This window comes from Mustelus asterias, chromosome 13, assembly GCF_964213995.1.
Source record: "Mustelus asterias chromosome 13, sMusAst1.hap1.1, whole genome shotgun sequence".
Lineage (NCBI taxonomy): Eukaryota > Metazoa > Chordata > Chondrichthyes > Carcharhiniformes > Triakidae > Mustelus > Mustelus asterias.
Genome location: NC_135813.1, coordinates 58,632,580 through 58,648,227, shown reverse-complemented (window position 1 = coordinate 58,648,227; position 15,648 = coordinate 58,632,580). Strand labels below are relative to the sequence as shown.

The window sequence follows — 15,648 nt, the reverse complement described above, 5'->3', positions numbered from 1 at the left end:
CGAGCTGGGAATCAAGCCCAGGTTCCTGGCACTGTGAGACAGCAGCGCTAACCACTGTGCCACCGCAATGCCCCAAGTTCACACTTTCTTCCCGTGTCTGCATGGGTTTCCTCCCACAGTCCAAAGATTGGGTTGATTGGCAAAATTGATGCTAAAATTGACCTTAGTGTCAGGGGGATTAGCAGGGTAAATAAGTGGGGTTACAGGGATAGGGTCTGGATGGGATTGTGGTCAGTGCAGACCTGATGGGCCGAATGGCCTCCTTCTGCACTGTAGGGATTCTATAAAAGCAAGGAAGTTATGATAACCTTTATCAAGGTTACACTTTAGGGAAGATGTGAAGATTTAGAGAAGATGCAGGTAAGATTTACAAGCATGGTTCCAGGGATGAGGGATCTCAATTATGAGGGTAGATTGGAGAAGCTAGGCTTGTTATGTTTCGAGAAGAGAAGGTCGAGAGGAGGTTTGGTAGAAGTATTCAAAATTATGATGGTTCCAGACAGAGTAGATAGAGAGAAATGTTCCCATTGTCAGGAACAGTCATATGGACTGGAAACGTTAACTCTCTCTCCACAGATGCTGCCAGACCTGCTGAGTTAATCCAGCATTTTCTGTTTTTATTTCATTTCCTTCTTTCCCTGGTCAAGAAGCTAAAGCAGGCTGTGGTGAACCATAGTTGGTTACCATATGAGTGCTGAGCCATGGATGGTCAGCACTATGGGGTTTGTAGATATGTTACTGTAATTACTGTTGGTGTTAGGGTTGGGCTGTTCTACCTGTTGATATTGTTCTGTGGTACACTCCAGTTGGCTCCGCCTACCAGGGGAAGTATAAAGGTCACTGCACTGCCTGGAGATTCTAGCCTCCCGAGTGAATTAATCGCGCATCAATTTTATTACTGACAAAATTTTGAAAACCATGGAGAAAATGTTGAAACCCGATCGGATTACACTAGACCCACGTGCGGCAGGAGCGTCGAACACTCTCGACCATTGGTTAAAGTGTTTTCAAGACTACATCGATGCCTCCACAGCCATTCAAAACGACGACGATAGACTGCGGGTCCTCCACGCGAGGGTAAGCGACACCGTATACTTAGCAATCCGCGATGCCCAAGACTACAAAGGGGCCATCGAACTACTTAAGAAGCGGTACAACAAACCGCCAAATGAGATCCATCTCGACACCTTCTAGCCACTCGATGGCGGCAGCCCGGCGAAACGACAGAACAGTACCTGGGTGAACTCCAGCAGCTAGCCAGAGCCTGCAACTGCAAGTCAGTGTCGGCGGCCCAGTATACGACCGACTTGATCCGTGATGCGTTCGTGGCGGGAATCGGCTCGTCGTACATTCGCCTCCGGCTGTGAGAGCAAGGTAACCTAGACCTCGCTAAGACAGTAGAATTGGCTGACGCTATGGAGACGGCCTCCAGAAGCCTAGAAACGTACCCCACCAACCATGTGGGAACATCGTGGCAAGTGCAGCCACCGACTCTGCTTTATTCAGCGGCTCCGAAAAACTGCGCGATTGTGTTCCCAACCTCAGACTTGACGACGGCGGCAGCTCCAGGAGGCCCGCGGTGCTACTTCTGTGGATTGGCGAAGCACCCTCGGCAACGATGTCCAGCCAGAACGGTATTGTGCTCTGCGTGCGGAAAGAAAGGGCATTATGCCAAAGTCTGCAGGACCAAACCACCCTCTAAACATAGCAGTGCGGCGGGTGATTCTCCTGAGCCTGTCTCCTTGTCTCCAGCGTCTTCGAGGTCCTCCACCACGTGCGATTCCAGAGCGCCGCCATTCCTGACGACGGAGACGCAAGACATCTGCGACCTGCAGGGGCCGCCACTTTTAGCGACACCGACCACGTGCGATCCATGGGCGCAGCCATTTTGGTCGGCACTGACCGCGGACGACCAGCAGGGGTCATCTTCATCAACCATCTCAGCTGCCTGCAGCGGCAACCAAGATCCGACGGTGGCGTCAATCATCCTGGACCAGGCCAAGCCTCACAGACTCGACAAGTCCATGATGGACATAGAGGTAAAGGGACGCCAAATTCATTGTTTGTTTGACAGTGGGAGCACGGAGAGTTTCATTCACCCTGACACCGTGAAACGGTGCGGTCTCCGAGTACGGACTGTCAGACAGACAATTTCGATGGCGTCGTGGTCCCGGTCTGTTACCGTGCTAGGGAGCTGCGTGGTCAACCTGACAGTGCAGGGCACAGTTTACGAGAACTTCAGGCTCCTTGTGTTACCGCACCTTTGCGCTCCGATGCTCCTGGGACTAGACTTTATGGTCCACCTGAGGAGTGTAACCCTGCAGTACGATGGGCCGCTCCCTCCACTTTCAGTGGGAGCACAGCAGCCTCCAAATTGCCCAGCGCGCTCCACGTGTAGCCTCTCGACACTCAGAATCACCCCACCATCCTTATTCGAGAATCTAGTGCCAGGCTGCAAGCCCATCGCAACCAAGAGCAGGCGTTACAGCGCTGAGGATCGGATCTTTATTCGATCTGAGGTTCAGCGGCTCCTCAAGGAAGGGATCATCCAACCTAGCTCTAGTCCATGGAGAGCGCAAGTAGTGGTGGTTAAAACTGGAAACAAACCCCGGATGGTCATAGACTATAGTCAGACCATTAATAGATACACGCAGCTGGATGCGTATCCTCTCCCGCGCATATCTGACATGGTCAACCAGATTGCGCAGTACCGGGTGTTCTCCATCATTGACTTGAAGTCAGCTTACCACCAGCTCCCCATTCGTCCAGAGGACCGAAAATACACGGTCTTTGAGGCGGATAGTCGCCTTTATCACTTTTTAAGGGTTCCCTTTGGCGTCACGAATGGGATCTCGGTCTTCCAGCGTGCAATGGACCGAATGGTGGACCAAAAGGGGCTGCGGGCTACCTTCCCGTACCTGGATAACGTCACTATCTGCGGCCATGACCAGCAGGACCACGATGCCAACCTCCTTAGATTTTTACGAATTGCGTCTCGCCTGAATCCGACCTACAACAGGGAGAAGTGCGTATTTCGCAAGTGCCGTTTAGCAATTCTCGGATACGTGGTGGAAAATGGGGTCCTTGGCCCTGATCCAGACCGTATGCGTCCCCTCCTGGAACTTCCCCTGCCCACTAGCATCAAAGCACTGAGAAGATGCTTAGGCTCCTTCTCTTACTATGCACAGTGGGTTCCCAATTATGCGGACAAAGCCCGTCCGCTCATCAAGTCTACCTCCTTTCCCCTAGCAACTGCGGCTCGCTTAGCCTTTGAAGGGATAAAAGCCGACATCGTGAAAGCCACGATGCACGCTGTTGATGAGTCCATCCCCTTTCAGGTGGAGAGTGATGCATCGGATTTTGCCTTGGCCGTCACACTTAACCAGGCGGGCAGGCCCGTCGCCTTTTTCTCTTGCACCCTCCAAGGCCCCGAAATTCGACACTCTGCGGTGGAAAAGGAGGCCCAGGCCATTGTGGAGGCCGTTCGGCATTGGTGCCATTACTTGGCGGGAAAATGATTCACCCTGCTCACGGACCAACGGTCCGTGGCGTTCATGTTCAACAACACGTTACGGGGTAAGATCAAAAATGATAAAATTTTGAGGTGGAGAATCGAACTCTCCACCTACAATTATATCATGTACCGTCCAGGGAAGCTCAATGAGCCCTCAGACGCCCTGTCGCGTGGAACATGTGCAAGTGTGCAGGAGAATCGATTACAGGCTCTCCACAATGACCTCTGCCATCCGGGGGTCACTCGGCTCTTCCATTTCGTAAAGGCCCGGAATCTACCCTACTCAGTGGAGGATGTCAGGTTCATAACCCGAAGCTGCCAGGTATGCGCTGAATGCAAACCGCACTTCTACCAACCTGACAGGGCACACCTCATTAAAGCCACTCGCCCTTTTGAAAGACTGAGTGTGGACTTTAAGGGCCCCCTTCCTTCGACAGATCGGAATGTGTACTTCCTCAATGTGATTGACGAGTACTCACGATTCCCTTTTGCCATTCCCTGTTCTGATACGACCACTGCCATGGTCATTAAAGCATTACGGGATCTTTTCACCCTGTTCGGTTACCCTAGCTATATCCACAGTGATAGGGGCTCGTCATTCATGAGTGACGACTTGAGGCAATACCTGCTCTCAAAAGGAATTGCCTCAAGTAGAACTACGAGTTACAACCCTAGGGGGTAACGGACAGGTTGAACGAGAAAATGCTACAGTCTGGAAGGCTGTCTTACTGGCGTTGAGGTCTAAAGGTCTTCCAGTCTCCCGTTGGCAAGAGGTACTTTCTGATGCGCTCCATTGTATCCGCTCACTCCTGTGTACGGCAACCAACGCTACTCCACATGAGAGGATGTTTTCCTTCCCTAGGAAGTCTTCCTCTGGGACCTCATTACCGTCTTGGTTGACGCACTCAGGACCTGTCCTCCTGCAGCGGCATGTTTGGACCCGCAAGTCCGACCCTTTGGTTGAACAGGTCCATCTCCTCCACGCCAACCCTCAATATGCCTATGTGGCATATCCTGACGGGCGAGAGGACACGGTCTCTATTAGAGATCTGGCGCCAGCAGGGGACTTGGAAACCCCAGTCGCTCCCACACCCCTAGTTAGGGACCCCCTGACCTTTATCTCCCCTCCTGACACAGCGCGGGCAGTATCGGGACCACCACTTAATCCTCTTACTCCCGTGTACAGCTTGCCTGAGTCCAGGAGATTGTCACCACCTCGAGGCGTGCTCGAGTCCAGCAGATTGTCGCCACCTCGTGGTCCACCTGTCCGTGAGGAACTGGAGGAGTCACTGGACACCGCCTTGGAGAGAAGGTCACCACGGTCACCAGAACCGGCGTTACCGCCAGTGTTGAGGAGGTCGCAGAGACGGTGCGGTCCTCCAATACGACTGAACTTGTGATTATATGAACAGGTGTTCTGGTTTTTTTTGCCCCACCGGCCTTTGTTTTTAAAGGAGGGGTGAATGTGGTGAACCACAGTTGGTTACCACTATGGGTGCTGAGCCATGGATGGTCAGCACTATGGGGTTTGTAGATATGTTACTGTAATTACTGTTGGTGTTAGGGTTGGGCTGTTCTACCTGTTGATATTGTTCTGTGGTACACTTCAGTTGGCTCCGCCTACCAGGGGAAGTATAAAGGTCACTGCACTGCCTGGAGACCCTTTTGTCTGGGATTGTATTGTATATAGTGTGCTCCATTCTTGTCAGTAATAAAAGCCTTTATTTCCCGGGTACATTCTAGCCTCCCGAGTGAATTAATCGCGCATCACAGGCAAACATTAAGAAAGGATAGGTGCACTCAAGGACAGAGGAGGGAATTTATGTGTGGAGCTGGAGGAAGTGGGTGAGGTCCTTAACGAATACTTAGCATCGGTATTCACAAAGGAGAAGGACATGGTGAGTCTAGATAGGGATATGTTGATAATCTAGGGCATGTTGATATAAAAAAGGAGGTGGTGTTGGGTATTTAAAAAAGCATTAAGGTAAACAAATCCTCTGGACCTGATGGGATCTATAACAGAATACTGAGGGAGGCGAGGGACCTTATACAAAATCTTGGTATCCTCTTTAGTCACAGGAGAGGTCCCAGAGAACTGGAGAATAGCCAATGTGGGTTCCTTTGTTTAAGAAGGGCAACAGGGATAATCCGGGAAATTACAGGCTGGTGAGCCTTACATCAGTGGTAGGGAAATTATTGGAGAAGATTCTTCGGGACAGGATTTACTCCCATTTGGAAAAATATGGACTTATTAGCGATAGGCAGCATGGCTTTGTGTGGGGTTGAGTTTTTCGAAGAAGTGACATAAATGATTGATGAGGGCAGGGTGTGGATGTTATTTACATTCACCTTAGCAAAGTCTTTGACAAGGTCCCTCATGGCAGGCTGATACAGAAGGTGAAGTTAGATGGGATCCGCAGTGAGCTGGTAAGATGGATACAGGACTGGCTTGGTCATAGAAGACAGAGGGTAACGGCGGAAGAGTGTTTTCCTGACTGGAGATCTGTGACCGGTGGTGTTCCGCAGGGATCAGTGCTGCGACCCCTGTTGTTTGTAATATATATTTGATTTATTATTGTCACATGCATTGTGATACAATGAAAAGTATTGTTTCTTGCGCGGTACACAAACAAAACATTCCATTCATAGGGGAGAAGGAAAGGAGAGGATGCAGAATACAGAGTCAGAACGAGAGTAAAAGAAAGAATTTGAAGGAGTACCGGGACAGCTTACAAAAAAGACCCCACGCTCTGGCACCATCTTTTTTTATATAAATGATTTGTTTTCACTTGAACATCGGAGACTGAGGGGCGACCTGATCGAAGTTTACAAAATTGAGAGGCATGGATAGTCGAAGTCTTTTTCCCAGGGTAGAAATGTCAGTTACTAGGGAACATAGGTTTAAGGTAAAAGGAGAAAATTTTAAAGGAGATGTGAGAGGCAAGTTTTTTACACAGAGGGTGGTAAGTGCCTGGAATGCACAGCCGGAGGAGATGGTAGAAGCAGATACAGTAGCAACATTTAAGAGGAATCTTGACAGATACATGAATAGGGGGGGAATAGAGAAATATGGAAAGTGCAGAGGCAAAAGATCTTTAGTTTAGGAAGGTGTCATATGTTGGTACAGGCTTGGTGGGCCGAAGGGCTTGTTCCTGTGCTGTACTGTTCTTTGTTCTTAATTCCTGCCAATTAAGATCACTCCTAATCTAACTACCTGAATAAAGGGCAACATACTGGCGTGGGCCAACCACTCCTCTAATTCTGAGTGGGGGAAGCACCTGATCACTGCTCAATATAACGTCATTGTCAACATAACGTTGTGGCTGTCAATATAATAACATTGCCTCTCAACCCCTGACCTGCTCCAGTAGCCACAGTGGCTAGTTCAGTTCAGTTTCTGGCCGATGGATGTTGAAAGTGGGGGATTTAGTGATGGAAATGCCATCGATCATCAAGGGATTCGATTAATTTGGCCATTTCGCTGTTTATGCCCCACACAAGCCACATCCCAATGTATTTTGTCTAACCCTATCAAAATATTCCCTGTTGATCTTGAATGCACCTTCGCTATTCACCTCAACTACTCTGTATGGTTGGGACTTCCACATTCTAACCTCTCTAGCTTTGGTCTTTCCCGCAAGTGGAGATATCTTCTGTACATTTACCTTAACAAACTCCTTCATAATTTTATAAACCCCAATCAGATCACGCCTTGGCCTTTTCTTTTCTAGGGAAGTGGGATTGAGGATTGGAATGTGAATCCAGAGTTGACATACTGGTGCTTTGGACAGGATTGGGCAAGATTGGGGAGCTGGGATGAGGGGAATTGTGGACACCAATGTGTACCACAGCTCCATGCAATTGCAGGTCAGGGCATAACTGCCGAGTGATAGGTTTTCTCTGAATTTAGTCAATCCCAATTATTTTCATCCCCTAACTCCATCTGAACCTCACTGTTGGATTCAGTTTTAGTTGGATTCGAATGCCTGTAAATTGAGATTGTAGATTGGAATCTGAATCCAGAGTTGGGAAGCTGATTATTTTCACGCCCAGTTTCAGAGGGAGCTACTCCTCATGGTGACTAACATGTTTCCCCTGTGTGTTAATTCAGATGCTGCCACGTCCATGATCACTGCTATGGAGAAACCAGCAAAGTTAAGGAATGCCGGCCAATCTATGATAACCCCTACATCATGTTGTACAAATACTCCTGTTCTGGTGACATAGCCACCTGTGGCCGTAAGTATTTCTCCCCTTAATCTTCTATCATTCCGACTGTCAAACTGTCGTATTGTCCAGGACAACAAGTCCTCACCTGTGGGCCATCCTTCAATGGATGGAAATAATTTGGATTTAAATATTATTAATGAGCTCAGGACACTATTGTCCAGACTCACTTGCCTTAGTGGCCTTCCATGGGGAAGGTTCTCTTCAGCGAGGATAACGTATGGTCCCATCAACAGGGACCAGATGAGATGGCCTCACTGGTAGAACTGGAGGCCATTGAGGCCGCCCCCCCTCCCCCAACCCTGGGAGGTCAGGAGCAGGGAGGTGCCCCTTAGGCAATGGCAACCTGGCACTGCCAGCCTGTCATGCGGGCAGTGCCAACCTCACACCCTTGCACTGCCCACTGGGTACTCTGGCACTGCCAGCCTAGCACCCATCAGTGCCCATGGGGTACTGGGCAGTGCCAAGGGGGCAGGGCCAACTGAGGGGGCGGGACGAGATGGGGCGGACACTGCTGCACACTCTGCAACAGTGGTTGGTGGGGGAAGATGGGGGGATCCCTGCACACTCTGCAACAGCAATTGGTGGTGGGAGAGTTGCAATCGTTCCGGGCAGGGCGGGGAGATAGCAATCGCTCTCGGCGAGGTCTGGCAATCGGCCATGGGGCCCCGCGGTAGCAGGGAATGGGATGATCAACCACAAAGGCCAGCCTAGCAGCAGAGACAGTGACAGAAACCTACACATGCGCAATGGTGCCCGCTGCTGCCTTCTTTTGGGCAATTTAGGCTCCGCCCACTCCCCCGCTGGTGGATTTCAAGTTTTGTCTGATTTTATTGCCAGAATCAGGTAAGATTCGATTTTTAAGTCGCCCAAAAAGACGGTGTGAATTTCTCCCGTTTTTACGCTCATTTGGGACCTCGAATATTTTTGGGTAAGATCACCCCCAATGGCTTTAGTATTAACTTTACTTTTCCCTGATGTAACTTTGAAAGCCTATGAAGCTGAAGGCAGTGAATTCGTGGAAAGAAGGTGTTGTACATTAGCATCTGTCTATTTAGAATCATCTATTTTTCCATTAGTGCTATCCCAGTTGATATGAAACGTTGTAACCTGTGGACTTGATGCCAAAACCTTCCACTAAAGTTTAGAGAATTTGGGTTTCATAGGAGGATTTTCACTCAGCTCTAAATTGTTGTATTAATTATTTACATAAAAATCTCTCTCTCTCTCTCTCAACCTTTCTGCACCTGACAGTGTGTCGGTCAGACTTTCATCCGTTTCTGTAGCTAATTATTCCTGGAACAAGTTGCTGGCCTGTTGCCAGAGACTTACAGTTTGAACGACACTACACCACACCAGGCATAGCCACACTCAAACACAGGGCGGGATTTTATGGCCTCGCTCATCCCGAAACCGCAAAATCCCGCCAGAGGTCAATGGACCTTCCCATTGTCCACCCCTTGCCTGTTCCGATTCCCGTGGCAAGCGGGCCGTAAAATTCCGGCTCGGACACAAACTAAGGGGCAATTTAGCATGGCCAATCCACCCAACCTGCAAGTTTTTGGGAGGAAACAGGAACACCTGGCAAAAGCCTACGCAGACACGGAGAGAACATGCAAACTCCACACAGACACCCAAGCCGGAATTGAACCCAGGTCCCTAGCACTGTGGGGCAGCAGTGCTAATCACTGTGCTACTGTGCTGCCCTAATAACACCGAGCATTGATACATTTTTAATCTTTGTAAATACATTTTATTAAAACAACAACCCCAATCTGATCTGTGAGAAGGAAACCATATTGAATTGTCCAGTTATCAGACTAAACAATGCTGAACTATTTTTTTAAATTGCAAAGATATTCCTAATTTCTCCCATTTCCCTGTTCTTGGTTAATCATTGTCAGGTTAAAGATACAACATAAAAATTGCTCTAAATACAGGGTAAAGTCCATGGGTATCTGAAAATTGAGTTAACATCCAAGTTGAAGACTTTTCACTTGATATTGGAACTAGAAGATAAACATGCTCTATAAATAATGGCTGGTTAACTTTAAAAGTCCAGGCTGCTGACTCCTTTCACTGAGAGGTGGTAAATTTATTTAATAGCCTATTGCAAGAATAGGGGCAAAACTGTGGGTGTTGATATTATTCAATGAGGGATGGGCATAGAAGGCCAAACAACCTTTTCCTGTGCCAAAAAAATTCTTAAGGATTTATATACAAAAATAAAAAGACTTCTGGCCCTGCCATTGACCCACTGCATCGCCCACACAAGTCCCATCACAGCGTGGCCAGAAATTCCTGACCTCAATCTCCTCCAAAGAGTATCAGGAACTTAACAGGAGAAATAAAGGTAACATGCGTCAGGGAACTGGAGCAGCGGCTTGATGACCTTAGTCTAGTCAGGGAGAATGAGAGACAAATAGACATGAGTTATAGGCAAGTAGTTACACCGGGGCCTCAGGGGGAAGACACGTGGATTACAGTTAGGAGGAGTAAAGGTCATAAGGGTAACGTACCAGAGAGTACTCCAGTGGCTGTCCAGGGCTCGGCGACAGGTGTGAGAGGGGAGGGGTGTGAGCAATTAGTGGTGGGGTCACCTGTGGTTGTCCCCCTCCAAAACAGGTATATTGTTTTGGATAGTGTGGAGGAGGATGAGTCTTCAACGGTAAGCCACAGTGACCAGGTCACTGGCACACAGTCAGGCTCTGTGGTCCGGAAAGGAAAGAGAGGGATTAGGAGAGCAATAGTGGTGGGGGACGCGTCGGTTAGAGGCACGGATAGGCGATTCTGTGGGTGTGAACGGGACTCCAGGATGGTAGTCTGCCTACCTGGGGCTGGGGTACTGGATGTCTCCGAGCGGATAGGAGGCATATTAAAAGGGGAGGATAAAGAAATGGATGTCATTGTACACATTGGTGCGAATGACGTAGATAGGAAGAGCAGGGGGATCCTACGAGAGCAATTCAGGGAGTTGGGAAATAGGCTAAAAAGTAGGGCCTCCAGAGTGGCCATCTCTGGGCTGCTCTCAATGCCGAGGGCCTGTGAGGCTAGGAATAGGGAGGTAGTTCAATTGAACGCTTGGCTAAAGGACTGGTCCAGGAGGGAGGGCTTCATATTCCTGGATCACTGGGAAGTTTTCAAGAGAGGAGGGCACCTGTACAAAGATGGGTCACAACTAAATTGGAAGGGCACGAATATCCTGGCTGGGAGTTTTGCGAGTGCAGTTCGGGTGGGTTTAAACTAATATGGCAGGGGGGTGGGGATCAAAAAATTAGGTCTACAAGTGTAGAGGCTGGGGACGAGCTTGGGACCAGGACAAGGCTGGCAAAGAAGAAGAGCACTCTGGGGGAGGATGACCTCACTGGGCCTGGAGGTCTGGAGTGCATCTACTTCAATGCAAGGAGCGCAGCAGGTAAGACAGACGAACTTAGGGCCTGAATGCTTACGAGGAATTTGGATGTGGTTGCGGTGACAGAGACTTGGTTGAAAGAGGGACAGGCCTGGCAGCTGAATATTCCGGGGTACAAGTGTTTTAGGCGAGACAGAGGAGGGGCCAAAAGAGGTGGGGGAGTAGCAGTATTAGTTAGAGAGCATATTACAGCGGTGCAGAGGGAGGACAATTCAGAGGGGTCGTGTAACGAGTCACTGTGGGTGGAGCTCAGAAACAGGAAGGGCGCAGTCACTATGTTGGGGGTATACTACAGGCCCCCCAACAGCCCAAGGGAAGTGGTAGAACGGGTATGTCAGGAGATAATGGATAGGTGCAGGAAAAATAGGGTTGTTGTAGTGGGAGACTTCAATTTCCCTGGTATAGACTGGAAATCGCGTAGGGCTGGGAGTCTGAATGGGGAGGCATTTGTAAAATGCGTACAGGAAGGTTCTTTGGAACAATATGTAGATAGCCCGACTAGAGAGGGGGCTATACTGGACCTGGTACTGGGGAATGAGCCCGGTCAGGTCTTCAAAGTTTTGGTAGGGGAACATGTAGCAAATAGTGACCACAATTCTGTTAGCTTTAGGATAGTGATGGAAAAGGATGAGTGGTGTCCCAAGGGTAAGGTGTTGGATTGGGGAAAGGCTAACTTTAGTGGGATTAGGCAGAATTTGGCAGCTGTTGATTGGGAGAGGCTGTTTGAGGGTAAATCCACATCTGGCATGTGGGAGTCTTTTAAGGAACAGTTGTTAGGGCTGCAGGATAGGCATGTGCCTGTAAAAAAGAAGGATAGGAAGGGTAGGATTCGAGAACCGTGGATAACCGGGGAAATTGAGCGATTGGTCATAAAGAAAAGAGTGGCGTACGTTAGGTCCAGGCAGCTAAAAACAGAGGGAGCTCTGGAGGAATACAAAGAAAGTAGGAAAGAACTCAAACGAGGAATTAGAAAGGCAAAAAGGGGTCACGAAATGTCCTTGGCAGACAGGATTAAGGAGAGTCCCAAGGCATTTTATTCATACATTAGGAACTGTCAGGGAAAAAATTGGACCTCTCAGGGACAAAAGTGGGGAATTATGCTTAGAGCCCAAAGAAGTAGGGGAGATCCTAAATGAATACTTTGCGTCGGTATTCACAAAGGAGAGGGATGTGTTGACTGGGTGTGTCTTGGAGGGGAGTGTTGACCCGTTAGAGAAAATCTCCATTACAAGGGAGGAAGTGTTAGGCTTTTTAGGGAATATAAAGACTGACAAATCCCCAGGGCCTGATGGAATCTATCCCAAGCTGTTCAGGGAGACGAGAGATGAAATCGCTGGGCCTCTGATGCAAATCTTTGTCTCGTCACTGGACACAGGTGAGGTCCCAGAGGATTGGAGGATAGTTAATGTGGTCCCGTTATTTAAGAAGGGTAGGAAGGATAACCCGGGAAATTATAGGCCGGTGAGCTTGACGTCCATGGTCGGGAAGTTGTTGGAGAGGATTCTTAGAGATAGGATGTATGCGCATTTAGAAAGGAATAAACTCATTGACGATAGTCAGCATGGTTTTGTGAGAGGGAGGTCATGCCTCACTAACCTGATGGAGTTTTTTGAAGAAGTGACTAGAATGGTTGACAAGGGAAGGGCCGTGGATGTCGTCTATATGGACTTTAGTAAAGCGTTTGACAAAGTCCCTCATGGTAGGTTGGTGCAAAAGGTTGGATCTCATGGGATAAAGGGGGAGGTGGCTAGATGGGTGGAGAACTGGCTTGGTCACAGAAAGAAGTTTAACAACACCAGGTTAAAGTCCAACAGGTTTATTTGGTAGCAAAAGCCACACAAGCTTTCGGAGCTGCAAGCCCCATCTCCACATCTTGGTCACAGAAGACAGAGGGTGGTAGTGGAAGGGTCTTTTTCCGGCTGGATGCTTGTGACTAGTGGTGTTCCGCAGGGCTCTGTTTTGGGACCTCTGCTGTTTGTGATTTATATAAACGATTTGGAAGAAGGTGTAACTGGGGTGATCAGTAAGTTTGCGGATGACATGAAATTGGCTGGACTTGCAGATAGTGAGGAACATTGTCAGAGGCTACAGAAGGATATAGATAGGCTGGAAATTTGGGAAAGAAATGGCAGATGGAGTTCAATCCAGATAAATGCGAAGTGATGTATTTTGGTAGAACAAACGTAGGGGGGAGCTATACGATAAATGGCAGAATCATAAAGGGTGTAGATACGCAGAGGGACCTGATCCACAGATCCTTGAAGGTGACGTCTCAGGTGGAGAAGGTAGTGAAGAAGGCATATGACATGCTTGCCTTTACAGGACGGGGCATAGAGTATAAAAGTTGGGGTCTGATGTTGCAGTTGTATAGAGCGTTGGTTCGGCCGCATTTGGAATACTGCGCCCAGTTCTGGTCGCCACACTACCAGAAGGACGTGGAGGCTTTAGAGAGAATGCAGAGGAGGTTTACCAGGATTTTGCCTGGTATGGAAGGGCTTAGTTATGAGGAGAGATTGGGTAAATTGGGGTTGTTCTCACTGGAAAGACGGAGGATGAGGGGTGACCTAATAGAGGTGTATAAAATTATGAAAGGCATAGATAGGGTGAACGGTGGGAAGCTTTTTCCCAGGTCGGTGGTGACGTTCACGAGGGGTCATAGGTTCAAGGTGAGGGGGGGGAGGTTTAACACAGATATCAGAAGGACGTATTTTACACAGAGGGTGGTGGGGGCCTGGAATGTGCTGCCGGGCAAGGTGGTGGAGGCGGACACACTGGGAACGTTTAAGACTTATCTAGATAGCCACATGAACGGAGTGGGAATGGAGAGATACAAAAGAATGGTCTAGTTTGGGCCAGGGAGCGGCGCGGGCTTGGAGGGCCGAAGGGCCTGTTCCTGTGCTGTATTGTTCTTTGTTCTTTGTTCTTTTATGCCCTCTGGATTCCGTGGTTAGAAATCTGGACAATCTCTCTGTAAACGCTGAAGATAGACTTTGCACCAAATGAAACTGGCCTCGGTACGAGATCTGGTTCCAAAGTGCTTTACACCTTGTTCCCTTCTTCTCTCTGCAGCTGATAACAGTCCCTGTGAAGCCTATATCTGTGAATGTGATCGGCAAGCAGCCATGTGCTTTGCTGAAGCACCGTACAATGAAGAATATAAACACCTGGACACAGAGAAGCACTGCGTCTAAAAACACGACCCAATTACATGGGGCAAAAAATGAATAAAGCTCAATCTCAATTTAATTTTCTATTCCACTTCTTTGAATTCATTAAATCGCAACTCGTACCTGCCAGAGAAATTGAACAGTTTAAAAACATCAAAATTAAACAGAAATATCTCTGAATAAACCCAGGGTCACCGCTTCTGGCAACAGAATATGCTAAAATCCTTATTACATTTGAATTTCAGGAATTTTACTGTTGCTTTTGGACCCAACATTCCACAATTCAGTAGAAATTTATACAAAAACTGTTTCCAGAGAACTGCAGCAGTTCCAAAATAAACCGAGATATCTCAGTGCGCAGTATAACTGCTATCCATTCACTCTACACTCTTGGGAACCAGAATGAATGAAAGGTGGTATTCTGTGTTGCTTGCTGTGTAATTAACTGCACTGTAATTCCAGCCCACATTCTGTTCTGAAATAGTCATAGAATCATAGAATTCCTACAGTGCAGAAGAGATCATTCAGCCCATCTACTCTGACAGAGTTCCTTACGCAGGCCCTCTGTCCACCCTATCCCCGTAACCTCACACATTTACTATGGCTAATCCACCTGACTTAGACACCTTGAGACACAAAGGGGCGATTTATTGTCGACCTCATCTACATATCTTTGGACTGTGGGAGGAAACCGGAACGCCCGCAGAAAACCCTCGTAGACACAGGGAGAACGTGCAAACTCCACACAGTCACCAAAGGCCGGAATTGAATCTGGGTCCCTGACGTTGTGGGGCAGCAGTGTTAACCACTGCGCCACCAAAAGAAAGGGCTTTGTATTGACCAGGAATCGAATCCAGGCCTCCCACATGGCGGGCAAGAACTCTACCACTGAACCACCAATGCACACAGCATGTTGGTCCCTGGAACACATCACAGTCTGAAACTAAAATCGTCAATGTGATGACCGGCTATTAACTAACACTGAAAATTCTTCAAACTCATGCATTTGGTTAATTCTCCAACATAGGCTGATTTTCAGGGGCCAGGAGATATAATTATTGAATTTCTGTACAGTTGACAATCATATTATTGTGGAAGATGTGAAGAGAAAATAAAAAATACTATTAAAAATGAAAGTGCAGAAGGAAAATATAGCCTCAATGTGGATTAGGTCTATAATGAAAGAAAGTAAGATTTACATTTATGTAGCACCTTTCATGACCTCAGGACATCCCAAAGCAGCTTACAGCCAAATCACTACTTTTGGAATGTAGGCACGGTTTTAGTGTAGGAAATGCTGGAACCAAATTGTGCGCAGTAGGCTCCCA

The 15,648-nt window shown here is 48.2% G+C and overlaps 1 protein-coding gene across 1 annotated transcript in view; it reads left to right on the top strand.

The window, feature by feature from the left end:
• Positions 1–14,378, top strand: part of LOC144502259 (phospholipase A2, minor isoenzyme-like) — a 43,094-nt gene extending 28,716 nt beyond the window's left edge. Inside the window, exons 4-5 of the mRNA XM_078226085.1 lie at positions 7,626–7,753; positions 14,223–14,378. Of these exons, the coding sequence (XP_078082211.1) occupies positions 7,626–7,753; positions 14,223–14,344 (250 nt within the window). The 3' untranslated portion in view covers positions 14,345–14,378. The remainder of the gene's footprint in view (positions 1–7,625; positions 7,754–14,222) is intronic.
• The last annotated feature ends 1,270 nt before the right edge of the window (positions 14,379–15,648 follow it).